Below are 27,505 nucleotides of genomic sequence, written 5' to 3'. Positions count from 1 at the left end.
ATGTTTATGTAACACATAAATCAATAAATGTTTTACATCCAACTGAGCAAGAGCAATGAATACATAGAAGCATCTTTTTTCCCTATGGATTAAGCAGAGTCAGATCTGAGCATGTGAAATTCTGTGCTGCGGGCCTAACAGGGAAGGTGAGACTGAATCCATTTCTGTCTACTATCATCTAGATCAGTGATGGCGAACCTTTTAGAGACTGAGTGCCCAAACTGCAACCCAAAACCCACTTATGCATCGTCGAGTGCCAGGTGGGCGTGGCCAATTGGGTGGGCGTGGCTGCAGTAGTAGCGGCAGACTGGATGGGACTAAAAAATTCAATCAATCAATTCCAACTTTGCAAGATCTTTTTCCCGCGAGAAGTTGAAACTGACTGGTTGAACTTTTTTTTTTGGCACACGACAGTGGAGGCCTAAAGCAAGGTTTTATAAAACCCAGCTGAAGGCCTAGGACTGGGGGAACGGTGCACGTGCCCACAGAGAGGGCTCTGAGTGCTGCCTCTGGCATCCGTGCCAAAGGTTCACCACCACTGATCTAGATAGATAGGTGCACTAATCCCAGTATTTGCAACTAAAAAAGCAAATGAACTAGAAGTTTCATATTTTCACTACTAAGGAGGATATAAATTAGGACTATAATCGGTCTTCTCTTCTAATCCCAAACTTTCCATATGTAAATAATATTCAATAACATTCAGTGGACCGATCTTACTCAACTGCTTCAGCTATAAAGGTATGCTTGTCTTTAGCAGCATTTTATACTACATTAATATAAAACTAAGAAACTACGAAATTATTTACTTGTTCTCTGAGATTATCATTTTTATTTCCTTCTTAATGGTTAAAACCTCCTTTCATTTTCTCTTTATATCTGGTGAAAAATTCTTATTCAAGGTCTCGTTTGTATTTGCTGCAGAGAAAAACTACACTAATAGAAAACTGAGAAACTGCTCTTTTCAAAAGAGTTCTCACAGGTAAAAAAAAAAAATACTTCCTTGAGCCTACAGGATAGCATTCTTATGAATAGGGAAATAAAGAATTGGAAAATAAGCTACAAAAATATATGATTTTGCCCAAGTATCTGCCGGTACAGAAACAAATGCTATAGAAAACCATGGCTCGCAGAAACACAAAAGAGCCTTGGCTCGCAGAATACATATAAAGTGCTTTAACTACCAATATTCAAACTCTGAATATGTGGAAATTTCAATGGCCATTATGGCTAATAAGGTTATACTGCATACCAAGCCAAAATATTTTATGTATATTTTACATAATATTTGATCACTGCTATCGAATTATTTGGAAATTTTTGTTAGGAAAGCTGTTTCTTTAAAGGTTTCAATGTTTCTTCAATAGATGAAAGGTAACCACAGTGAGCCTGCAACAATATCCAAGCATAGATTCACAATTTTTTTCCATGTATGATTCCACTTTGACAGAATACAGCAAATCACTTGATTCCTAAACTTATCTGTATTCCTAAACTACTGGCTGAAAGGAACAAGTGGAATGCGGTGATGTAAGTGAACCATGCTGGGGACTTCTGGAAAAGTCCCATGGAGCGTGAGCAGCACAATTCTTGAGATACTGCATTTTACCCTAAATGCATTAATGTATCTGCCCCAAGTAATGTTTTAAAGAGAAGCCTCTCAATAGCAGTCGGCTGTGTAGGGAGAGGTGACACAGAAGGGTACAGAGCATGACAGAACTGATTGTGGAGATCCTAAATGAACAGCGGGTCTCTGAAGGAAGCTTCCATTTTCCAGCCTATAATTCTGACCAAAAAAGAGTAAAAGCAGACTAAAACAGCCTTCTGGTCCTGGACTGGAGCCCTATTGTTGAGGGACTGCATACAAATGGATCTGGCATTTTTCAGGTTTCTTCACAGCTAAGGAAACTCTTTATTCAATATTTTGCTGAGAATTGCATCATAATAAGGACTGAAAACCAACTTGTTGTAGTCAACAAGGCGAATATACTTGATAGCAATCTCCTCCAGCTCTCTCTGAATTGGGCCCAATCCACCAAGCACAGGAGGAAGCGATTTCTGATGACCACAAGCAAGGTAATTCTCTAAAAACAACTGGATCCTTGAATCTTGAGAAAAAAAAGAGAGTTAGTAAGACAACTTAAAAAGTCGTAATTTATCTTGTTAATTTATCTAGAGCCAAACTAAACTTATGTGTCAAATAAATTAAAGGATTCTGCTGCCTTTTGATTCAAGAAATCTACCCCAATAATAAATAATAAAAGTTCCTTCAGCATAATTGTCTTTTTACGCCAAACATCGCAATGCATCTTTGTGTCCCAATTGCATCCAAAGATATAAAATATATATGTTTTTTATATATCTGCAATTATCCTAGGATAAGCTGCTTAATTTTTTAAAACCATTAGTTCATTCACTTTGCTAAAAGAAATTGTTTATGTATATAAAAGAGATGGCCTATCACAAAGGTTATCCCAAATAATTTCCTTTTTTAAATAACATTAACTTATGGCATGTGCTCAAATATGAATATGACTTGCGGACAATTATAAATTACACAAAACTCATTTTATCTATAGCGCGTACCTATCAGTTTGCATACAGCATTGTCAGGATTGGCAAGAGCCTGGATTTGTCCTTTAAGCACAATCAGTTTTTCAGGTGTAAACGGTGTGAAGCCATGCTGGGAAAGGCAACTGTTAACTTCAGCACAAATCTTTTCGCTTATGACAGCCAAAGTTTCACCCAAATTGAAGGAACTAAAGACAAAGGTTAGAAGAATTAAAGAATGATAAAAGCTTCCATATATTACAGTAGAATAGCTCATATGAAAATTTAAAACTGATTTATCTGTCAGCAAAATCATAAGCCTTGTCCCAAAATAAAAACCAATAAGAAACCTTGAAGAAGAAAAGTGGCATTGGTAGAAACTGTCCCATCATTTTTGTGCTTTGTAAATATAATAGGAAATTAAATTCATAAAGAAATGACAGTGACGGAAAGTAGCATTTCCTATTCACACTAGGAGTTAATTATGATTTGGGGGAGGGGAAATCCAAACCTGCATTTTTCAGAATGTACATGTTGAGTTCATTGGCAGCTTTAGGTTAGCTGGCTGGCTGGGAACACAGAATCTGTAGGCCAAATAGACCAACTTGGGTAAGGTTGAGGTCAGCTGATTTTAAGCAGGTTCCTTATTCTAAGTTCAGAAACATCTACCAAGCGGTTTATAGAGAATAACATTCCCAATAATTGTAAGGCTTTTTATTATCGAGAAAAGCTGGGGAAAATATATGGATCCTTTCAAATAAGTAGGCCTAAGCTTCATGTCAATACCATTCAGCCTCATACCATAAGTGACCAAAATCTGCAAGGTACTCACGGAAGGTGTAGCCCTGTCAACAATACTTGGATAGCCATTTTGAGCTTGTTGGTAAAAGCTGGCAAATCAGAAAGAGCTGTGCCTGCTGCATTGAATGTGACCAGAAGAATAGCGCCAATCAGAATAAGCTGGTCCAATTCCAGCTGCATTTCCTGGAAACGGCTTTGGTCCATTAACACAGTCTGCAAAAATATTTTCAGCACAGAAAATGGATCTAAGCTTGGAATATAAAGAATGACAAAGTGTGGTAAGCAAGAAATGGGGCGTTGTCTTACCTGAACACCTTTTCTCAGCATGAGGAATGTAGAATCCACGCATGGGTATTAGAAGTCCTCTAGCCCAATCAAACCAAAGAATCAAAGTGGCCACGCCCCTGCTGGGCCGGACCATGCCCCAGTTTCAAAAGGGCGAAGCCAATGATTGTGTGACATGCTGGCTCCCGGACTGCTGACACTGACCTGACTGCGGAATTGAAAGGAGCAGGTGGATTCTACATTCCTCATGATGAGAAAAGGCGTTCAGGTAAGACAACACCCCTTCTCCAGCATGGAAGGAATGCAGAATCCACACATGGGATATACCAAAGCCATATGACCCCACGGGTGGGACGCAGACCGGTCAAGTGTTGGCGCCGGATTGGACCACCTGTTGTAAGACCCGGCGGCCAAAAGAGGCCTCTGCAGAAGCAAATTTGTCGAGCTTATAATGACAGATGAAAGGGGAAGGAGATGACCATGTCGCCGCCCTACAGATGTCAACTATAGAAGCTTGAGTTTGCCACGCAGCTGATGTGGAAGCACTGCGCGTGGAATGAGCCGTTAGACTGCTTGGAACTGGCAAGGAGCAAACCTGGTATGACTCTGTAATGCAGGCCTTAATACACCGAGCAATAGTAGAAGAAGAAACCTTCTGACCTTTGGACCACGCACGGAAGGAGACAAAGAGTGCCTCAGATTTACGAAAAGGAGCAGTCCTCTCAAGGTAATATCGCAGCGCCCTGGGAGTTAAGTCCATATCCATGCTGTCCATAAGATACTCTAGTATCCTCGGGATAGTGACAGAAGAAATTGGCAAACTACTGCGGTTACACCAGTGACAGAAGTTTCTCCAGGCGGCATCGTAAATCCGATCTGTTGCTGGCCGCCTAGAAGCCTGAATCATTGATATTACTCTTGGGGGAGTAAGATCCCCATGTCAAGAACTGGCGTTCAGATGCCAGGTGGCTAATTGGAGCCACTGCGGGTCCGGATGTTATATGACTCCTTGTGTCAAGATTATCCGCTCTGGAGGAATTCTCCACGGAGGAGCTACGGCGAGGTTCACAAGATACACGAACCATGGTCGCCTCAGCCAGTGAGGGGCCACAAATATCAGCTCCGCTTGCTCCTGCAACAGCCTTCTGATGACAGCCGGAATCAGAGGGAAAGGTGGGAAAGCATATAGTAATCCCTCCGGCCAAGGACTGCGGAGGGCATCTGCCCCTTCTGACCCGAGAGGGAAACCGAGAGAGGAACCGGGGAAGTTGGGCGTTCGCTGGGGAAGCAAAGAGGTCGGGTAGCCCGAACCAATGTGTGATCTCCCAGAAGAGGCGGGGATGCAGGCGCCACTCTGAATGATTGACCGTGCAGTGACTCAGGTAATCCGCCTGCCGATTTGCTTCCCCTGAGATGTGCTCCGCCTTCAGAGACAGAAGATTCCGCTCTGCCCATGATCTCAGTAGCCGAGCCTCGGGCATCAGGGCCCGAGATCGAGTTCTGCCCTGTCTGTTTACATGGGCCTTTGCCGCCACATTGTCCGTCAGGACCAAGACGTGGCAACCCGCAATCATTTTGTGGAAGAAGCGAAGTGCCAGGTGTATAGCTCTGAGTTCTAGCCAGTTGATGTTTTGTTTGAGGTCCCGCTGAGATCACTGGCCCTGGGCAAACTGAAGTTGGAGGTGTACCCCCCATCCGAATAGACTGGCGTCCGTGGTCAAGGTTACCCAAACTGGTTCTCTGAAAAGGGATCCCTTGGACAAAGCCGGGGATAGCCACCAGAGAAGGGATGTGAGCTTCTGTGCTGGGACCCATATCCTCTGGGGAAAGCAGGCTACGCCTTGCCTCTGGTAGGGAAGCAAAAACCACTGGAGCTGTCTCATGGAGTCTGGCCCAGGGCACTATGGCAATGCATGAAATCAGTTTCCCCAACAGCTGTGAGAGTAGGACTAGGGTCACCCATTTGTCCCTGCGCACTTTGAGGATCAGTGTGCGTATGCTGACTTGACGTTCCTGAGATAAGAAAACTTGGCACAGGTTCGTATCTATTATTGCGCCTACGTGCAACAGTTGGAGTCAAGTGACTCTTTTGGAAGTTGATCAAAAACCCATGATCCTGAAGAGTCTTGACCATTAGTGCCATGTCCGACCGAGCATCCAGTGCCAAGGACTGTATTAAAATGTCATCCAAATAACACTGAATGCAGACCACTATCAACCTGAGCTGTGCGGCAAGAACTGCCAGGACTTTGGTGAAGACCCTGGGGGCTGACGATAGTCCGAATGGCAGGACCTTGTATTGGTAATGATGGTTGGAATACATGAATCTGAGGAACTGTCTGTGACCCGGACGTATGGGAATATGAAGGTATGCTTCTGTAAGATCTATTGACGTCAGGAAATCCCCCTGACGAATGCTGGCCAAGATGGAGCAAAGAGTTTGCATCTTGAACTTGTGATACACTAAGTATGAATTTAGGACCTTGAGATCGAGTATCGCTCTCTATCCCCCCGAGGCTTTCGGAACCACGAAGAGGATGGAGTAGAACCCCTGTCCCAATTGGTCTAACGGTACCTGCTTTATGGCCTCTATGTTTAGTAAATGTTGAATGGCTTCCTTCATAAGGTCCTGTTTTATGGGATTTCGTGACAGGGGGCAGGTGGTAAGTCACCAAGGGGGGTGCGTTAAGAACTCCAGGGACAGATCATCCCTGATGATGGTGAGAACCCAAGTGTCCGTGGTGTTTCTTCCCACTTGTGGAAATAATAAACCAGTCTGCCGCCTATGGGAGGAGTCCGTTCCGAGTCATTTTGACCTACGAAAGGGACGACCTCCCCTACTACGAAATGGTCGCTTGTTCTGAAATTGTAGTTTTGGCCTGTCTCTGTAGCCGGACCGGTCCAAGGAACGGTCTGGCCCTGCTGGAAAGGGCCTAGATACGCTCCCCGAAGCCTGGTCGGAGCCTGCCCGAAAGCAGGGACGGCGGTTATATGGATTGAAACGCCTGCCTGTTCTTTTGAAAAGATGAGAGAGTACTCTCTTCTTTTCCCTGTTTTCCACCAGGTAAGGAGCGAGGGCCTCCCCAAAGAGGCGACCACTCTGATACGGGGCAGCAGCCACCCTCCATTTGTGCCTAGTGTTGGCACGCCAGTTCTTAAGCCAGAATAACCTTTGTGCTGCTACGTTAGAGGCTATGGCACCGGCCGAAAATCTGGCTGATTGCAAGGACACATCCGCCATGTACTCTAGTGCTTCCTGTAATTTTGTGACATCCTGATGTACTCTTACCTCGTCCAGGGAGATCCTGGACTGAAGCTCGCGAAGACACATCAGTGAAATCCTGGCGAAAAAGGAGTTTGATGTGGAAGCTCTTATCGTCCAAGCCGAGGCCTGGTGCGTTCTACGGAAAGAAACCTCGGATTTTTTGTCCTCAGCCTTCAGAGTCTCGGACACATCCCCCGGGATCTTGCAATCTGACAAGATGGGAGAAAAGTCTACTCCCGGGACCTCCAGCACATCATTGAGAGTAGAGACCGTATCTAAAACTTTGCAGTCTATTCCCCCAAGGGCCGAGAAGATGCCAGGAGAACCCCATTGATCCTGAACTGATTTCAAAAACATAGAAGGGCAAAGTATCTACTGGTTCTTTGTGACTGGTTCCGAAAACAGCAGATCACTACTCTGGCCAGAATCCTAATCCTAATTGGGATTTCACTGGCTCGATCTTTCTGGTGACTCAGGCCTTGCGTAAAAGCGAAGGGAAAGGATTGAACACGCCTACCAAAGGAGTGGCTTCCGTGGGGGTGTCCTCATCATCTGACCACAGTACCTCTTTGAGGACCTGCTCAGAATATTCGGATACCTCGCTGCTGCCAGAATGCGGTGGTGATGCTGGATCTGGGAACTCGTAATCCCTGGGCCGTGCAATCCCCGTAGACGGAGGGGGGTTTGACGGCCCTGGGATCAGTAGGGCCTTCGCAGAAGCTTGAGCCACTGCCTGCAAAATCATGGCCTGGAGCTGAACAGTAAAGGAAGGTTGCTCTGGGGACCTGAGACCCGCCGCTGTAGAAGTGAAAGACACCGACGGAATCTGAGGCATAATAGAGAAACACCCCGGGGTTCCACAAGCCACTGTGGGAGAGATGATTTCGGTGGCCGGAACCGGATCTTGAACCTGCATCCTCAGATCTTGTTCAAAAAGAGAAAGGTGATCCCGGTTGAATCCAAGTAAGGGACCATCTCCTAGGGCTTGTTCAGGGGACCAAACCCGTGCAAAGGGTGAGGGTCATGGGCCCTCTGTTGTAGATGTAAGGGGGGGAGTAGAAGATGGTTGGACCTCCACTGCACGTTGTTGGGCCTTGGAAAATTGTCGTTCCAAAGCCCTATGCCTGCTACTTGCCTGCTTTTCTGCCATCTTAGAGGCCCGTTTAGTCTTGGCCTTGACCTTTGCTGCCGCTTCTTGGTTGGGTGACTTGTGTTTCTTATTTCCACTGGAAGTGGATGCCTGTGGAACAGTATTATCTGCCATTTTGAATAAAAAACAGGAGTTTTCCAGAAGATCTCTGAAGCTGTCCTGGTCTGCAGGAGATGAGGCTACGGCCCAGCTAGGTGGTATAGGCCTACACAAGAGTTTGTGAAGTCCGGCCCGCCGTTAAGTGCGGAGTCACACTGCGTGATGTAAGTTGCGCGCCACCCAAGGGAGCTGCCCTCTCTCGTTTCAATTGTTCAGTGTCCTTGGTTCTTAGTACTGTAAACAATTGAGTTGTTATTATTTAATTGTATTTTTATTTTATTTTATTAGTTTTTTAATGGATGACCCTCGTGTGTCACTTAGTGGCGGCTAGGACAGCAATTGCCAGACCACTAAATGCAGACAGCGGAAACAGGTAAGGTAAGAAACAACCCAATTTATTATAATAGAATGTTGGGGCAATCTAGCAGGCTGGAATCTGGAAAGTGTTTAACACTGTATGTGTCAAATGAAACCTCTAGGTTCAGATGAAAATGAAACAGGAGAAAGAATGAAACCTGGAATTCCACTATCAGCCACGTGGTAGCCTAAAATGATGTCCGCGATCCTGGAAGCGCAGGGCCTGGGACACAATGAGGGATATAGGAGCCCCTATACCCCCAGCAAAGGTTAGTAAAAACATTGTCCCTTGCTGGTCAATTGTAGGGAAAGGGTCCAACTGCCCTGACTGCAGAGGGAGGTGAACGGTATAGATAACTGAAATCATCTGGGAAGGGAACGATCGTGCGGCGAGCCCCAAAATGGTGCCTGCGACAGTCCGGAGGAAAGGAAAAATGAAAGCAAAAGTGCAGCGAGCCTCAAAATGGCGCCTGCGATGGACCGGAGGAAAGAAAAAGCAAAAGAAAACAAATTCTGTGGGAGAAAACAGCAGAAGAGGGACCGGCAGAATCAATCAAGGCAAAAGGAAACAGTAAAGACTACAGAAGAAAAGCCGATCGCCGCACTGCGTAGGAAGCGGCGATCGCACCGATCAGCTGAGCAGCGGCGAATTTGCTGACAGCAAGGAAGGCAATCTAATTGCCAGCTAGTTCAGCACTGAGCCCAGCGCTGGCTATCTGGCCAAAGAAACGAAGAATCCACACAATAAGTAAAGGCAAATACTACCTGTTCTAAATCTTTTTTTCAAACCGGGAACCAAAGTGCACACGTCTCTTCTGGGCTGAGACCAAAAAGAAACTGGGGCATGGTCCGGCCCAGCAGGGGTGTGGCAATTTTGATTCTTTGGTCTGATTGGGCTAGAGGACTTCTAATACCCATGCATGGATTCTACATTCCTTCCATGCTGGAGAACTCATAGCCTAACATAAGTAGGTTTATTCAGAGTTCTTAATACAGTTGACTTCCAAACTATTCCAGATAATTTTCAGAGAAATAAGAAGAAAAGCAAATGTAAAATTACACAAGACCAAAGGATCAAAAGTTGTATAATTCCTTCTGGTCAATTACTATTATATCTCAATTCAAGATACACTTCTCTATAATATCCCATTCAGTTTCTTCAATTAAAAATCATGAGAAAGTTGAACACTGCCAGGTTCACAGTATTATAAAAGATATTAGATTCCATCACTTATCCCGAGGTTGTAAATCTGCTGTAGTTAAATCATTTTGTGCAAAGTTCATATACCAATGAACAGAATGTTCCAGTTTTTAATTAGCTGATTAGTACGGAAACCAATATAGATAGCAATTTCTCATAAATCAAGACATGCTCTGTGTATCAAAACAGCAATCAAAACAACTCGAGAATCATCCAAACTTAATTTATTTACAGCAATATCTGTGACTGATACAACTCATAAATTCTGGTTTTAACTTTAAAATCCTAGGTAGTTTGGGACCACAACCTCTGACCTATATAATCTAGACCACATTCCAAGAACTGATTCATGCAGTAAGCATTGTATTTGGTTAGGTGCATATGTCTAAGACAAAGTGTCATTTTGGTAATAGCTTGGATCAGAAGCAAAATGTCTTCAAGGAAAAACAAAGGAAGTCAAGTTGCCTCTTGTAAAAGCACCTTTGGGACAGCTCAAAACTGAATTCTCATTTGTCCCATTGTTGAGGTCTTTGTCAGTGCTGCTTTGAACTGCACAAGTATTAGCAGCTTCTCAAATAATCAGTAAGCTTACTGATATTGCTATTAAATTATTCCATTGTCTCAGATGCACTGTTTTTGTGAAGGTATAGCCTTTTTCTTAAAACTCCAAGAAACACAATAATAAAAAGGCAATTAATTCTCTGTGAAAATAAAGGATCCAGTATAAATATCATCTATATGTAATTTCACATAGGTTTGCTCTCTAATGAAGAATAATAATTATTTTTTCCCATGAAGATACATTTATTTATTAGATACATATGGAGCCTTATTTTTCATTTTTTTAAAAATAATTTTATTACAAATTTTAGAGCAGAATTCCCCAACCTTTTCGGCTTTGCGGACCAGAGGGGGGAAAGAGGGGAGGGTCCCCCATGAGTGGCTGGCAAGCGTGTGTGCACAGCTCCAGTTGCGTCAAGCGGTGGGCACGTACACTCATGCAAGTGGGGATGTGCATGCATGCTTGCCTGCCGCTCCGGGGCCCGGTTCTGAATGGCTCACAGCCCGGTGGTTGGGGACCCCTGTTTTAGAGCAATAAAAGATACAAATTAGAAGAGAAAAAAATGCAAGAAAAAGAAGTGTAAAAAGAACTCCCAAGTAAGTGACTTCTCCCCATCTTCAATGCAAGTATAAACAATTCCACAACCTCTTTGCAGCCTCTTACCTAAAAATATAAAACTCTTCATCCAATAAACTATCTCTTAACAATAGTCAAGTCAAATATGTAATGTCTTCTTCAATCCAGTTACCAGCAAAAGATCCAAACAAAGCTCTAAAATGTTAACATTAATTAACATATAATACTCAACATTCTACATATCAACTCTTTAAGTGTAATACAATTTAATTTAAAAGGCTTTCAATGATCCCAATATCCTAATGTAAACAAACTAAAAGAAACTTCAAGTTTAATATGATGGAGATTTTTCTTTTCCTTTACAAAAGACAAACTCCATTACACAACATTCTTGGATTAAATTCTTCATTGCCTTAACAGGAGGGGTTAAGAACAAGGCTGATTTAAAATCTGTTCTAAGATTCCACACAGTTATCTAGACTTCAGAAATTACAGATATAGTTACTTCTGGAAAAGGTTTCTGCAGATGATTCCACTTGAGTAGTTGGATATATGCATGATTTTGAACAGCAACAGGATTCAGTGCAGGAACTTTACTGGCAGATGCAGCATCATTATTATTAGCACAGGCAACTTTGGACTGTAGATCAACCATGGCTTCTTGCAGCCATTCAGTCACAAAATCTAAGGAATCTATTTTAAAGAGAGAGAGAGAGAGAGAGAGTGATTTTTTTTTCATCCCGTCATTATCCCACCAATTCATTTATTCATTTAAGATAAATGTATATTGCCTTTCCAGAGTCCAGAGTGATTTATAAAATAAGTAATTGCAATATAGTTCAGTATACAAAAACCAGAGCTAAATTTAAAGAATACATTTTCAAGCCTAAAAATAAAATGTTGGCTTTGTATCTTTGGAAGGTACTAACCAGGGCTCAATAACTAAGAAAGTCCACTTCTTAGTTATTCCATATTGATTTCTGATGAGACAGATACTTGAAAAAGGGAGTCAGAAGGTAATTTAAAAGTCTGTGCTATTTGTATTTTCCAACATTCCATCCAATTCATCTAATTTTTCTGGACTTTCAAATTAAAAGAATTTACTTGTTTAATTGGTTGGCTGTTAGGTTTGTTAAAAACAAAAATAAAACAAAAATATATTTTTGTTAAAACAAAAATATAAACACATAGTCTAGATTATTATTGTTGTCATATTAATATCATCCATTGTCCCTAGAAGCTATACTTTTAAAACATCTTCCTACAGACCCAGGTTGTTAAATACAGCCTGACTGATAAGGCAATCTAACATATTTTTCATCAGGATTGTAACCATTTATATGGACTATTTCTAGTAAATTTCTCAAGTTAAATAACTACAAACATTTTCAAGAATATATTGGGCTATACATTAGTCCAAATGTTTAAGTGTAATTGAGAAAAAAAACTACAAAGAATTCACATCAATTAAAGAATGTTAATTCTTCAGTCCGTGTAAAATCTCAAACACTTTAAAAGGCCACTTTACTTGGATTAAGACTTTGAAGTGCTCCAACTGATGAGGTACTACATCAGAGATGTAGTGATCCAACTGGTTACTCTGCTGACCTTCAACAGTCTTCGGTGCATAAATGAGCACACATTTATGAGTACAGAAGGCATCATTCCCTGGAGCAAACAGCCCACCTTGAAGGTTTAATCAGGAAGTATGGAAGCAAAGTCCTTTGCTTTTCCATTTTAGAGAAGCCTCACAAAATAGATCACATCAATGACTAGAGTTCAAACAGATCCAGAAAGGAACAACATTTTTTCTTGTGAAAGATCAAAGCAGAATTTAAGTCATGGCAGCATGTCACTGTTTGGCAGAAGAGCTATAATTAAAATGACTACTTTTCCTAAAATGGAAGCCCTGCTTCAAACATTTCCAATGTCCTGAAGTGCTTTAATACCCTATGAAGAATTATTTATAAATAAATAATTATTTTAAAATCCGGTACTATTAGGAAACTATTTGGTATTAGTGGACTTTAAGGCATGTTAAACATATGACTATCATTTTTTTTATTGGAACGCCTTACATTATTTGTAATTCAAAAAGAATTCAGTGGGTACAGGATGAGCTAATACTGGACTCTTATTCTGTCAGCAAAATATTCCTTCCTGATACTAAGAAATTAAACACTACTATCATAAATCCATGTTCAAAACTTCTTAGAAGCTTGGAAAAGGAAGAAACAGATTCAGGGCCTAGATTCTTCTGCTCTTCTGCTCTGTACTCATTATCATCTGAATTTTAAGTCCACAGATAAATACGGTCAAGAAATGAGAAAACAGAAGATTTAATTAAAATGTGTATTAATGGGAACTGATTGTAAAGTCTAACTTTGTTTCATCTTTCCTCAAGTTCATGAGATTTTATCAATCAAGAACATTAACTATGTTGGAAAAGTAAATTACATTTTATTTATTTAAACTCAAAGGAATATGTTTAATGTTAAATAAAAACTATTTTCAAATAGTTTTTCAAATATTTCTTCAAAACATGGGAAGGTGATTATTTGAACCCAATTGGATAGGTAGTCCTGTAACTACTAGATGTTAAGCCAAAGGGCTTTATAAATGAAACTACTTTGAACCTCATCTAGACTCCACCACTCTCTATAATGACTTGCACCCAAAACTTTTCACAGCTATGTCATACAGATGTTAATCACAAGGGGGAAATATCAATTCTCTGGTACCCTACCACGGGAACAATAGTGGGCCAATGTCTCTTTCCCTATTTCCACTGACTGGAACTGGCCACTGAGTTAGACTTGAAATCACTAAAGAACAGTGCACCAATCCCAACCTCCATGGATGCTCAGGGAGGATAACAAGTCAATGGTATCAAAAAGAGTCAAGAAGGAACAAAATTGGTGCACTTTCCCATCAAGATCCCAACAAAAGTCACCAACTAGATCAATGCTGCCTCTATCCCATGCCTAGGACCATGATGGAAAAGTGTGAATTATCTACTTGATCTAAATTTTTCTTCAGCTAAATACTCATGTGCTTCAGAACCTTTCCCAACAACCTAAATCCAAAAAAATATTGATAATCTCTCAAATCCAGGTTATCACACACACCTAGCCCCAAACAGGAGCCAGGAAGGGCTTAAATCAGGTCCATAAGTGGAAGGGGTCATATACAGCATTTATCATAAAATTGATAGGTGCCACCATTTCTTATTCCCATTTAGTTACTCATTTTCACCACTAAAACACTTGAATAATTATGGCTACCATTATTGCCCATTTTTTCCAGGACATTTACAATGGTCCAACGCAAGAGATAAATTCCGCTTTGGGGAATAGCTGCCAGATTTACATAGCAGCTATTGCATGAAATCGGGTGTAATTTTTTATTTGGAATTATGATATATAAAGACGTTGGAAATAGCATTGACTATACAGGCATTTGGTAGTAGTATTTAATTTGTTTTGATTTGCATCATTTTGGATGGGAGGGAAAACAGGGATCAGGGGCATATTTTATGGAGTTTTTATTTAATATTCTTTTGATTACTGAACAGTTAAGTAAGTTGTTAAAATGAAATTGAATATTCATGCTGAATCCACTTCATAATTTCCATTTTATCATTTAGTGAAGGAGGGCAAGAAAAATCGTACTTGGCTGTTTTTCACACAGTTCCTGAAATTTCTTTCTTTCATATTCTACTGACTGCTGCATTAAATGTGGCCTAATGCTACTGACAGCAAAATTAGCCATATCCATTTTCATCAAATCCAACACAGAGAAAATTGCTCTGCAAAAAATAAAAAGACATTAAACTTTTCAAGATTTAGTCATACTTTTAAAAAAATAAAGCAAACTTTGAACAGTCAAGAAATCTGGGAGCTAATCTGGGAAAAAGAGATTCAAACAATTCACAAAGAGCCCACTATTAAATTCATTCATAAATGAAGGTACAAGTTTTATTGAATTTGCAAGACTCTGCATGATAATCTCCCATTTCTTTACCTTAAACCTCATAAATGAAACTGTGTGAATCTTTACTTTGTTGGGATTTGCTATAAGGGGCTTGAACTTTCACCTTAAAGAACTGGAAATACACATTACTGTAAAACATTACAAGAATTATCCTTAGCCAAAGAACAATCTTCCTTTATTATTCCAAATTTCTTCATTCCTAACATAACATCCCCAATAAAAAACGAAGAAGAAAATATATTCAAGTAGCCCATATAGCATTTAATGCCTATTAAAATGATGTGGCTGTTTAAGCCATTTTGAACTGAAGACTTATTCCTTTTTCCCCTTTTTCCTCTCTAGCACCTGAACAGGGGAACAATTTCATGGATGTCTTTCAACTTCTGAATTTCTTCATCTCTCGCTGGAGCGCAGAGTGTCCCCATCATTCCAATGATGAATTCTGCCAGCTTAGAAATGTCAAGGGCACCATTCTCAGCCTCCTGTTTTATCAGCTCCAGATCAAGAGCTTCAGTAATCTGATTTCTTAATCGAGTATGGCCAGGCAGCAAAAAAGACAAGAGAGCCTGAAAGAAAGTAATGTCCTTTTGGTTAGCTCCTAGTACTAATTACACTGCTGACGTCACCATTCAAAAATAAAAACCACTACAACAATATTACGTTATTATGAAAAGAGGTCATATAAAAATATAAGATCAAATGATAGGTTTCAAAGTTTTATTTATTGAAATTGGACATTTCTCCAACTACATTCAAGATGCAGTTGAATATAGATTTTTGCTCTGTTGTTTTTTTAAAGCCTCTTTAACAGTTTAATTAGGAAAAATTGAAAAAAAGCAAATGAAACAAAGGTTAAGCAATTCTCTCTGTATGCCTTATGCTTTTTGCAACACTTTTCTCTCCCAATACCAAGCTACAAAGAAGCTATGGACAGAATTTCAATATAGAAGGCAAAGGCTTTTCTAAAAGATTATAGCCACTGTACAGCCAAACTGGCATTGTAGAATGACTAGCGTAATGACTTAGTAGTGTCAGGTCATAAACCAGATAATTAGAAAATAAAAAGTCCTTGTACATTCATTTTAGAGCAATATTTGGCAGGTCTTAAAGGAAGCAGACAGCAAAGTAATGAAAGGTATTTCAAAACTACAAATAAAGGATTTGCATCGCCCATTCATGTTTCCAAAGCGCAAGAAAACAAATAGATCATGGTTTTAAGAAACTTTCTTTAATGCATCAAACCAGAGTTCATCTAACTCAGCATACCATATTCCAGTGTTCCAAAAACTGCATCTATAAATCAAAATGGGACACAAAGGCCCATTTTTACATATTCATTTGGTAATCCATGTATACTACTCCATTGTTTTTGAGTACTTTAGAGTACTAGCAACAATGTAAATGAGATCATTTGGAAGATAACACATATAAATTGTCCTTGCTTAATGTTCAGCAACCATTTGAAGTTACAATGGCACTGAACAAAGGGACTTATGACCAATCCTCAAATTTCTGTCCATCACAATGCCTCCAGTCACATGAACAAAATTTGGACTTTCCAAATTTATCACCATCTCCTGCCATCACTGCTATCCCCCACTCTGGCTGACTAGCTATTCAAAAAACTTTGGAGATCACTAGTTCTACAATTAAAGCTGCATATAGACTGCTGCTACTTCAGTTATTTTTAAATAATTAGATTTGCAGATGGACAAGAAACATTCAAAGTTTTGCAAATGACAATACTATCTTACCTCTTTAATTTCTCCTACAAGTTTAATTGCGTGATCATATGAAGGTGGGTTTTCTTTTAACTGCGTTTCCAAGCAATCCCAAAATGCTTTGTGGACAATATCTCTTACTCTTTTTTCAAGACTGGTAAGCAAAATGAAGATAAATAAACTAAGTCATTAACATTAATATAAAAATAATCAGCTTATGGGACTTAGAAGAAAAGCAACTCTGATATGCAGTTAACTGAGAAACACATTAAAGAAAGGCATGGGTAAATCTCTTGCCAACAAACTCACACAGATTATGTATTCAGGAGGAAATCACAATGAAGAAGAAAAAGGCAAGATAATTTCTTGCTAGGCTCAGTGACTATGATGGCAGTAAGAGAAACTCAGGTTTTATCACTCATTCATATATATGAAAGGGAATGGCTACCAAAGAAGCTGAAGAGCTCCAATTAACCCAGGTCTCGAAAGCTCCATGTATAATGTACAAAACAAGCCCCCATAAGAGTTGTTTGCCTTTATCCTATGTTTGTCTCTATATGGAATTCCATTTTTAAAAAATAGATGACCTTTTCACTGTTGCTGGCAGTTGCTAAAACAATAAAATGTGCTATGAAAAGAAATAATGGAATGCTTGGCCTGGTTTGGGAGACAGCACTCTGGAAGATACCACTTATAAAGAAAGAGTGGCACAACTTGGAATACATGATTTTAAGGATTTTTATTTTTCTACATTAAAACATTCATGATAACTATTCTTCCTTCTGCAAAGCAATCAACACTTGGGCATGACTTGCCCAATTCTTATTGTGTTTTAATAACTGATACAATACTTGTGTTGCTCATTTACTGTACATTGTGTATTTCATATTGTATATTTGCAGTTGCATTTTTAAAAATGAATAATGATGTCCTAATATATTTTCTTTCAGTCTTAAAGTTTCCATGGGTATTCTTCCATAAAAGAAAAATATGCTCTCTTTAAGACTGAGTCTAACGGAGTGTAGAACATTTCTGAAAAACCTCCACAACATTGGTCTGAGCATGTTGCAAATCTATTTCTTAACAGAAGTAGTGACTTCACTTTTGGAGCCACTGGTCATGCTTCTTTTCCTTTAAGATTATGAATCACAACCCAGCTCTAGAATTTTTTCAACCCACAACAGGCCTCTTACCTGTTTTCTGGCAAGTCAGCCGGTTTAATCTGAAAACCTCCATTGACAACAATCTCATGGGCCAAGGCCATGTTTGTAACACCTTTTGCTGTATCCATCAGTTCCTCCACTGACACAAACTGAGGAGGGCTAGCTGTGGACCGAGGAAATATGCTTCAGCAAAGTGTATCCTGCTAGTTGAAAAATATTCAACATACAATCTGACCATTTCAATCAAGCTATACAGTACCTGAAGCTGTAATATAATCCATGCATTATACATATGTACCCATTATGCTATTCCCTTTCAAAATAAAAAATCCTTATGCAAGGTGGAGAAGAGAAATAAGAAATACTATGTAAAATTTTTCTTTTTTATTAACTGACATAATTTATCCCAATCTTGTTATGCTAATATCATTCATACTAGTCAACACATTTCTGTTTTGCAAGTCATCCTAGCTTTTAATCACATCTACATAGTAATTGTCTTTTGTTCTTTAAATTTTTCACTATTCTGGTTTTTAAGGGTGTTATAAGCTCCACATACAAACAATGTTCTTGGTCTTCTTTTTCTTCTCATCCCGCTCACTCTTTCTTCATATATTTGTTGTACAATTTGATCTTCATTCACTCTTTATATATGATCAAATTATTTCAGATCTGGTCTGCACATTGTTGCCAGACATAAAGCTACTTGACCCTTCTCAAATTTTGCTCATTTGCTCAATCGGAATTTTGACAAGAATCTTCCTAAACCTTACTAATGCTTACATTAATCTTTTGTATGAGGAAACAATATAAGCATTCTTCTAGTCATCATGCACAGATACAACCTTCACATATGTTAAAAAAACTGCACTGCCATTCATAAACAAAGCACAGCCAATGTTCAAAGTTTTATCAGTTACAGCAGCTATACCAGCATCATTATCATTTTTCAGCATTTTCACAGTACTTAAATTATTTTTCATAATTTTCTTTTCTTGGACACTAACTTTTATAGTTCCTTTCAATTTCACTCTCTGACATATCATAATCATTCCTATTCAAATCTCTATTTTTTTTCACTTTACTTTCAACTCAGATTATTTTATCACTTTTATTCTTAATTTATTCATCCTGCTGAAGGCCCCATCTCTATCCTTTTTCACTGACTTCTAAAACAAGTTTCTTATTCACATCCAAATCAATTCATTTTCTCAGCCTCATTTATTGTTTCTTCTAATGCTCTTTGCAACTCTTATGTGTATGCATTAACCATAATGCACAAATATTGTGCGTAGCACAAATATAAATTCAGAAATCTTTTTACAACCTCATTTTTAATATAATTCTTTTATTATTCAGCTACCTCTTATTATCTAACTACTTGCCTGTCTGCTTGCCCATCTGCCTGCCAAATTCCCCATGTTTCTATGGCACTCTGTCAAATAATTATTTTCATGCTGTTATAAGCGGCTTGAATATCATCCTTTTTTTACTTTTCATTCACTGGGAGAGTCATCTATTTTTTGATTTAGGACTCATACTTTCTGTTCTTATAGTCATTTTATTTTCATTCTCATTCCTTTCTTTACCTTCCTATTCTCTCATGTCTGTTTTCACCCCAAACCAATTCTTGATATTACCAGATAAGGATCTGTCCTTTGTTCTAAGCCTCTTGTCAACGTCTCTCAATGCAATTCTCTTACAGTTTTAGATTTTGACAGGGAGTGAAATGATGAGGATGAAGCCACATGGGGAGAAAAGATGGGCTCAATGAGCATCACCCAACCACTGCTTTATCAATATTTACTTCATATTTATTTATATTCCACCTTTATATAACTCAAGGCAGCAAACATATCTACCATAGTGGTCAAAATTATGAAAACCTTTTGGGAAAATTATATTTTTGAGGTTCGATGGCTAATAACACCACTTTTTTTCTTTTTGGAGTAGTACCATAAAATTATATATCAATGGAAAGATAATTTAATCAAGAATGTAATGCAATAGAGTTTGTTCAATTATCTGTACTGTATTCTATGAAAAGTTATAGCCAAATAACCAGAAAAAGGAAGCACAACTTGCTTAGGTTAATATTAGGTAGCTTTCCTTCATCTGATTGTAGCCAATGAACATGAGTGCTTAGAAAGCCAGTCAGGTGTCATCTTGTTTTGGCAATGAGCAATCAGATCACAGTAGGATTCAGTTCTTGATGTCATGTATTGAAGCTGAGAGGAGGACATTTGTCAGTGTGTTATGTGATTGCTATCAAGTTGGTTGGTTTTTTTTTGTGTTCTTTATTTAGGGAGCTTGTAAAACGTAACAAAATTAAAGTAATGGTGCAAAGAGTTGACTGGTTGCCCAGAAAGCGATGTAAAATAATATTATTAAGTGAACAAGACTACATTTATAAAGAGAAGAAAAATTGGTGGAAACTTAACCAAAGGTGGCATTTCTACTGTACACTTTTCCCAAAAGGTTTCCATAATTTTGGCCATTGCTGTAACATATCTTCCTCCTTCTATTTTTCCTAAAACAGCAATCCTGTGAGGTAAGTTGGGCTGAGAAAGAGTGACTTGCCTAAAGTCACCCAATACAGGAACTAATGGTGGTATACAAAACTAATGAATAAATTATAGACATTAATTAACAAACACAGCTGAATCCAGCAATTTAAGTATAGTCTGAAATGTTTTATGTTACAATTCCTAAGAACCGATCATGTTGTACAGTTATCAGGACCAATATTTTGGGTATTAGAAGGAAAATACAAGTACAGCATGCTAAGTATAAGGAAATCTTTATAAAGAGCCATGGTGGCACAGTGTTTGGAATGCAGTATTGCAAGCTGACTCTGCCCACTGCCAGGAGCTTGATCCTGAGCGGCTCAAGGTTGACTCATCCTTCCATCCTTCTGAGGACAGTAAAATGAGGACTCAGATTGTTGGGGGGAATATACTGACATTGTAAACCGCCGTAAAGCACTGTGGAGTAGTATATAAGTCTAAGTGCTATTGCTATTAATACCAGGAAGCCTTTAATTATGATGTTGACATAATTCTAACAGGATTCAATTCAAATTTTCCATACTCAATCTCTTTTCATCTCTTTTCTGAGAAAACATGGTCACAAAAACGATAACTGTGACACATCTAAAAATGAAAGGAAAGGAAATTGAAATGTTGGGTAAAGAAATTATATTATTATGGTTGGTTGCACATTCAGCCAGGTGTTTGGACTGGATTTGGCATTTTTATCAATGTATTGATTATCACTATTATTTTCATTATCATATCCATACTATGAATAAGAGATAGTTAATGGCAAACAGAGATCAAGGATAAACAAAGGGCCATCTGTGCAGGATGAAACAGAAATGCAAAATAGAATCTGCATTTAGTTCTTAATTCAAAAAATGTCCCAGACTGGAAGACTGAAGATTGGGAAGTTTTATGTTAGCCAGACATTAACTTGCTAATTAGTTTGTTTTTCAACATTTATTGGGACACGGTACAGAATCGTAGTGAAGGTTCTAATGTATACATAATACATATTTATTTAATATGTGTTTAGTTTAGTTAATTTATGATCAAGACCAAAATATCAAACACAATGTGGTCAGAAAAAAACAAAAGGAAACACCTTCCACAAGAAATTAATAATATTATCAACCATCAAGGCAGAGATAAATCTGCCAGTAGGTGCTGCCAAAATTAATCTCAAAGCTGTTGTATAACAATTATAATCAAACAATGATAGCAACCCCTATACATTTATGCAGGTATTTTTTAATTCTAACCAAACCAAGCAAGAAATTAGTAGGAACAGAATTTATTCAGAGCAATAAATTGCAGTGGGCAGTGCAACAGAATGTCCAAGAGTATTTTGATCATCCTGTTTGGGCAAGGGCCCAGGGGACTTGTGGTGGCATACTGCTGAATCTTCCTTCCTGGAACATAAATGGTAAGGCATTTAATCTGGCTAATGAAAAGATTCTTCTATAGAGGAATTAGGTAAAGAAAAAGGTCTCACCATTGCAGAAAAGAGGCTTTGCCCCAATCCCTATACAGGTAATTTTCTTGGAAAACACATTAATAGTGAGCAGTTTCTGAGATTTTTTGAGGTGAGGGTAATGTTCCATTTTTCAGAAGAAGGATACATAGATGTGCAGATCAAAAGGAAACCTTGTTTTGCTCATTATAAAAAGTATTCTATTGGAATAATTTTGCTTACCCTCAGATATACTACTTCTACTAGGACTTGGTGTGTTCTGTCGAATCTTCTTTCGGACGCACTGCTCTGCATTGTCCACATGGTCCTGTTGATTATCCTGTGACACATCTGATTTTCCCTCAGTTACATCTGGTATGTTTGGATCCTGAGACATCCTCAATTTTGGTGGCTGAAAAAGATGGAATTAAACATCCATATGATTTTATCACTGCTGTCAAATTCTACACTAAACCATTATTCAATACAAATTTGCATCTACTTGTTAAAGGTGAGAAAAGTAGCATATTAAAATAACACCGTAAGCAGTTATAACAATCATTATTTATTTATTTTTTAAAATCAGCATGATATATTTGATTCAGCAGATTAAGAATTACATGTATGGAGTATATTCATTTAACAAGCATACTCACACACAAGTTGGATGAAGAGTTTTGTTGGTGAACAACAAAATCCTAGGATTACTTTCAGATTAAACTAACAACCATAGGTGGACACAGTGGGAAAGAAGAGCATTGCACAAGATCTTTGTGTTTGTTTATAATTTTTTTTATTCTATTTTTCGTTTTGGGATAGGGAACCTTAAATCCGGTACTACCTTATTTTGAGATAAATGTAGTATCTAAGACATCAAGTGATAAAATAAGCAACATTCATCAATCAATGAACTTATGCCATACTGAAGTAGTATTCTATGAAGTAAATGTTCTGAAGATCAAACAAACCAAAGAATTAACTTCAAAGCTGAATGCCATATATCATTGGCTATGGACCAAATTGATTCCAATTAAACTAGAACAATATATTACGCAATATCATTTCTCATCCCTGCAAGAGGAAATCCTGCTAGGCCTTGTCTCTCAGTCTTTTGATTAAATATTCATCTAGTTGTCCAAAACATAAATAATTACAATCTCTCTGAGTGCACTGACTGCTAATGGAAAGACAAATCTTTTTTGCAAGGCCCAGACTTCTGAGCAGAGTGTGAAGAACAATGTTTTTGTCATCTTCTTGCCCGGCACAGAATGAAACAAAACACATTGCTTGCTGCATTTCCATGCTGGCTAGTGGGATAGCACCCTACTTTGTGTGAAAATTACAAACCAAGAGATATGATGCTAAGTGAAAAGCGATGGTCACATGACCAACCTATTGTGCTTTTTTTATTCGAGAAGAATAGCTGGCATGGCTATACACATAACATAGAGACATACTGACCAGCAACAGACAAACAGATCTATAACTCTGCCACCAGAGAAAAGCAGATAAGCTGTCTTTATGGATACTGAGTGCCAAGCAGGCCAGTGAAATACTATATTTGTCTATACATTGTTTATTTGTTTTATTGTAAGCTATCCCAAGTCAAGTATGTAAGATGGACGGCTATATTAATTTAATAGCAAATAAATAAAATGTCTACCAATCTATTCGATTTCTTGTTTACAATTACTGTTTATTTTTACTGTTTTATATTCAAAAGTGACTGGCAAAGGAAGGATAGCCTATCAATCTTTTCTACTCCATAATGATTGAACTGATGTATATTTCTATTTGCACATAGAGTTGTCAACATTTTAAGCTTAAAAGTTGCCTATTATGAAATCCAAAATATATTTAGGTTTCTGTGCATATCAAACACACATTGGAAAATTATTTCCTATCTTCAAAATACTGATGTTTCAAAATACATTCCTTCTCTGAGAGACTATTAGCACATGTGTTTTGTTTACAATATTAGAGTCTCCTATAGCTAGAGGTAAAGACAGAATAACCAAAACAAACATACCAACTCACTGCAGATCCTGGTACAATGCAGCAATTGAAAAGGAACAGACGGCAAAATGTAATCCCTTAAACATTCTAACCATGACAGAGGTACAGAAAAAGAAAAAATCTAACCTCATAGTACATTAAAAAAAATGAAAATAGACAGAATGTAAATAGCTTTTCCTGTTAATAATTTCCTGTACTTTCAAAAGTACAGAGGAATAAATGTTAAATTCATATAATAAAGGTTATACATGAACTCACTTTTTCATGTTAGGAAACTGCAGAAACTTTTGAACTTCAGTATACGATTTGCACATAACAATCAATACAAATGCATTTTGTCACGCATATATGGGCAACATGTTTTGTATAAATCTCAAGATCAAATCTGAACCCATGTTTTAGTTCTAATTTTCTTCTGAGAAGCTTATATTTTTACAATAAGGAAGTCCCTTATTCTAAACAGACAATAGGAGAAAATCTCTTGCAAGGTAAGTTTAGACTTTTAACAAACTACACATATATGCTGAAATACAAACGTTAAGATGCAGTATGCCGCAGTGTTTTAAAAACTGGAGGCTACAAATAATCTAGCTCAAAATCTTTGTCCTATTTTAGTTCATTATTTCAAACATAAATTAATCTTGTCAAAAGAAATAGTCTTTTATAATCCAGAAAGCAACGTCCCTCTAGGAAGTAGACATAAATCAAGTGAATGATACTTCATAAAATCTTCTGCATAGATAATGGTCAACTGTATATCATCAATAAAATATTAAAAATGATACAGCTTTTTATTAATAAAATAAAATTTAATTTAAAAAATGACCTTTATTTCTACAATCAGCATCTGAATAAAAGTCAGATTACTGAAATCAATTTTCTTTATCATTCTAGTTCTGTTTGCTATGTAAATAAACACTTACTTTTAACTTTAACGTCCTTGTAATAAGATATGAATTTTTATAGGAAAAAAGATGATAATTTCAAGCCAGCAAAACCAAACAGGATCTAGAGTTCTGTAAGACAAACATAACAGAATTACATTTAAAAAAAAAAAACAAGCAAAGGTTGAAGCTGAAAGTATATATAACAAACCTTGTTTCTCACAAACAGAGAATGCTAGACTTACTATAATGATTTGTAGGGATTTAAGACAGAAGCCACCAGCACTTTCTCTCAATGACTGCCTTTTTTCCTTAATTACTCCACAAAACTGATTACCAAAATGAATTATTAAAATGAACAAGAAGCAATGGCTGGCAACTAATCAAGGAGAGAACCAACCTAGAAATAAGGAGAAATTTCCTGTCAGTTAGAACAATTAATCAGTGGACTGGCTTGCCTTCAGAAGTTATGGGTGCTCCATCACTTAAAGTTTTTAAGAAGAGATTGAATAACCATTTGTCTAAGATGGGATAAGGCTTCCTGCTTGAGCAGGGGGTTGGACTATTAGAGACACCAAGGTCCCTTCCAACTCTGTTATTCTGTTCTGTTATCAAAAATGATTATGCAGATCTGATTTGAGGGATTTTACAAGATAAATATCCAAGAAACATATTCCAAATCATCTTACCTAATTGTAAAACAATGTTTCCATAAAACTTGGCTTAAGGCTCTTACCCAAAAGAAGTCTGATTCTTGAGATTGTTTGATGCTAAATAGATCTGAAAGAACATTTATAAATACTCTTATATGCAATTACAGTAACCAACATACAAACCCAGATCAATTTTTCATTTGAAAACAGATTTATCCTCAGGGAAAGGTAAAGGAAAAGATTTAACCCCATCTTTTTACACGGCCACACATACAACATGCATTAAAAAGGAGTAGGGTTTATAGCTGCCATACTGAACTGACATTTTAATTTTTTAAAAAAACTTTCAATAAATTTTACTGTTTTCTTCCTTTTCATCCAACATTCTTCCTTGCCCATACCAAGCCTTAATCTCAGTCACAACAACACATATATATCTTTCTTCAGAACCTTTCTCAGTGTCAGAGTCACACACAAAATATGAAAATATTCTATCTTCTCATCAGGGTTGCCGGTGCTGATTTTCCACTCCCTATCTAGGTTTGTAGATTTTTTATTTTAATATTTAATGAACTTTTAAGTTCTTCTATACATTACATTACATTGTACGCATTAAATAGGTAAAAATAACGTAAAACTGATTGTATTTGTTATCGTGTGTGTGTGTGTGTGTATGTGTGTAAAATCTGGGTTTATTTGAGGGTGAAATCTTGGTTGTTTTAGGAAACCTTGCTAGCAATGGGTAAATTAACAGGTAAAAATAATTGAATTTAAAACTGATGTATTATGTTTGCTGGGATTTTGTGTAGAATCTGGGCTACAGTGTGAAATCTTGGGTTTTTTTTTTTTTAAAGGAACTTCACTGGCAACCCTGTTTCTCATCTGTTCTTTCATAAGCCCAGGAATTAAGGTACACAAGAACTGGAGATAAAGAAGCAACATTTGAAATCTTTTCATTCTTGTATCCAAGGTTGTCCAACCTCAATCTATTCCAGGTAAAATTCCTCCTCCTTTGCTCCAGAGTATTGGCTCAGCCCAAACAGTGGGAAGCTGTAGAAAAGGAGCAGGAAGGGAAACTTCCACTGCTGTCAATACACATACCCTTACCATTAATCCAACAGCACCTAAAAGAGTAAGACTTCAATTGAGTATGGGGGGGGGAAGGCCCCACTGAATTCAACTAAGTTTGTATGGGAGCAGGTATTTCCCATTTGTTCGTAAAACAAATCCAAGTAATATGCGTGCTACCCTTTCCAAACATGAAGCCAGGTTCCTACTCCGCCCAGGCATAACTATACCCTGCAGCTGGATAAAACGCCCCATCTTCTCCAGTTAAGACGCGGGCAACGGGCTTTCCTCCAACGTAACAGTTATTTTTCTCCCAAGGCCAAGGCTGAGAGCCGGGGGGGGGGGGAGGAGCGTCTGAAAGGGGAGTCTGAAAGAAGCCCTTGACCACGGCGCTGCAGCGACTGGCGAATAAATCGTTCTTCTCGCCATCTCTGCTGCAGCGACAGGATTTTTTTATTTAGAGTACCGTTTAGCTGCGGCCTCGAAGGGGCTTACAACCCCGGCTAAGCCCACCGTTGAATCTGACGCTGCTCCCAAATAGCCAGGAGGCCTTTCCGTTTCCCAAAGCCACACGCCCCCACTCCTATATAGCCCATTTAGTACCGAGAGAGAAAGGACTCCCAGGGCGAAGTCTCTCTCTTTCCACCCAGCCCCGGCTGCTTGCTTACCTGCGCGGTCAGCGCGCCGGAGGGAACTTTTCGCCCCCGCTGCGAAACAGCTTCCCAAACGAGGTGGGATGGAGAGCGGAAAGCCGGGGCAGGGCGCGGCGCCGGCAGCGCAGTACCAACAGCAGCCACACGGGAGACCAGCCGCGGAGCTTCTTCGCGGTTCTCCTCACGGCCAACCAGAGATCTGCAGCGGGCGGAAAGGGCTGTCAGTCCGCCGCAGAGCGCTGCCATGTTAGCGCCCCGCCGAGGGGAGAGCAAGGCCGAGGCGCGCGCGCAGTCTTGATGAGCAATGGCAAGGCGGCAAAAAGTGCCAGTCCGCGGACCGCGTTGCTCTCAGACGGGGCGAGGAAAGAAAGTCTTACTCTGCAGAGCTGTCGAGAGGAGATCGGCCCGGCTCTATCCTCCGGAGCCGATTCTAGCAGACACGGGCTCAGCACCCAGTTCCGCCCGCCTTCCTGCATGTGTCCTCCTGTGGCGGGGAGATATGCGTCGCAAGCAAAACG

At 38.8% G+C, this 27,505-nt stretch overlaps 1 protein-coding gene across 8 annotated transcripts; it reads right to left on the bottom strand.

The window, feature by feature from the left end:
• Positions 1–425: 425 nt before the first annotated feature.
• Positions 426–27,505, bottom strand: TCP11L1 (t-complex 11 like 1). 8 transcript variants are annotated; one of them, XM_039355975.1, is made up of 13 exons: positions 27,003–27,505; positions 24,859–25,013; positions 24,653–24,745; positions 23,743–23,758; positions 21,957–22,125; positions 17,754–17,886; positions 16,594–16,714; positions 15,185–15,405; positions 14,518–14,654; positions 11,352–11,539; positions 3,383–3,564; positions 2,587–2,759; positions 426–2,108 (listed from the first exon to the last, which is right to left on the bottom strand). In XM_039355975.1, the coding sequence occupies exons 5-13, from the start codon at positions 22,108–22,110 to the stop codon at positions 1,900–1,902; spliced, it is 1,518 nt and encodes a 505-aa protein (XP_039211909.1). In that variant the 5' UTR covers positions 22,111–22,125; positions 23,743–23,758; positions 24,653–24,745; positions 24,859–25,013; positions 27,003–27,505; the 3' UTR covers positions 426–1,899. The 8 variants fall into 8 exon arrangements, with proteins under 8 accessions (XP_039211909.1, XP_039211905.1, XP_039211904.1 ...); XM_039355971.1 differs by lacking the exon at positions 23,743–23,758 and adding an exon at positions 25,303–25,393 and having other exon boundaries at positions 27,003–27,503; XM_039355970.1 differs by lacking the exon at positions 23,743–23,758 and adding an exon at positions 25,350–25,393 and having other exon boundaries at positions 27,003–27,503.

This window comes from Crotalus tigris, unplaced genomic scaffold (genome assembly GCF_016545835.1).
Source record: "Crotalus tigris isolate CLP2741 ecotype Arizona unplaced genomic scaffold, ASM1654583v1 scf7180000018777.2418813, whole genome shotgun sequence".
Taxonomy (NCBI): domain Eukaryota; kingdom Metazoa; phylum Chordata; class Lepidosauria; order Squamata; family Viperidae; genus Crotalus; species Crotalus tigris.
The sequence above is the reverse complement of the archived record's forward strand: the minus strand, read 5'-3'. Positions and strand labels throughout refer to the sequence as shown.

Bases quoted from the DNA above. Each gene is read 5' to 3' on its own strand.
- TCP11L1 (XM_039355975.1), bottom strand. From the start codon at position 22,110: ATGTCTCAGGATCCAAACATACCAGATGTAACTGAGGGAAAATCAGAT. The intron at 16,715-17,753 runs GTAAGAGGCCTG...TTTGCTTACCAG, and splicing joins GCTGACTTGCCAGAAAACAG to TCTTGAAAAAAGAGTAAGAG. The intron at 11,540-14,517 runs GTACGATTTTTC...TCTTTAAAATAG, and splicing joins ACTGTGTGAAAAACAGCCAA to ATTCCTTAGATTTTGTGACT.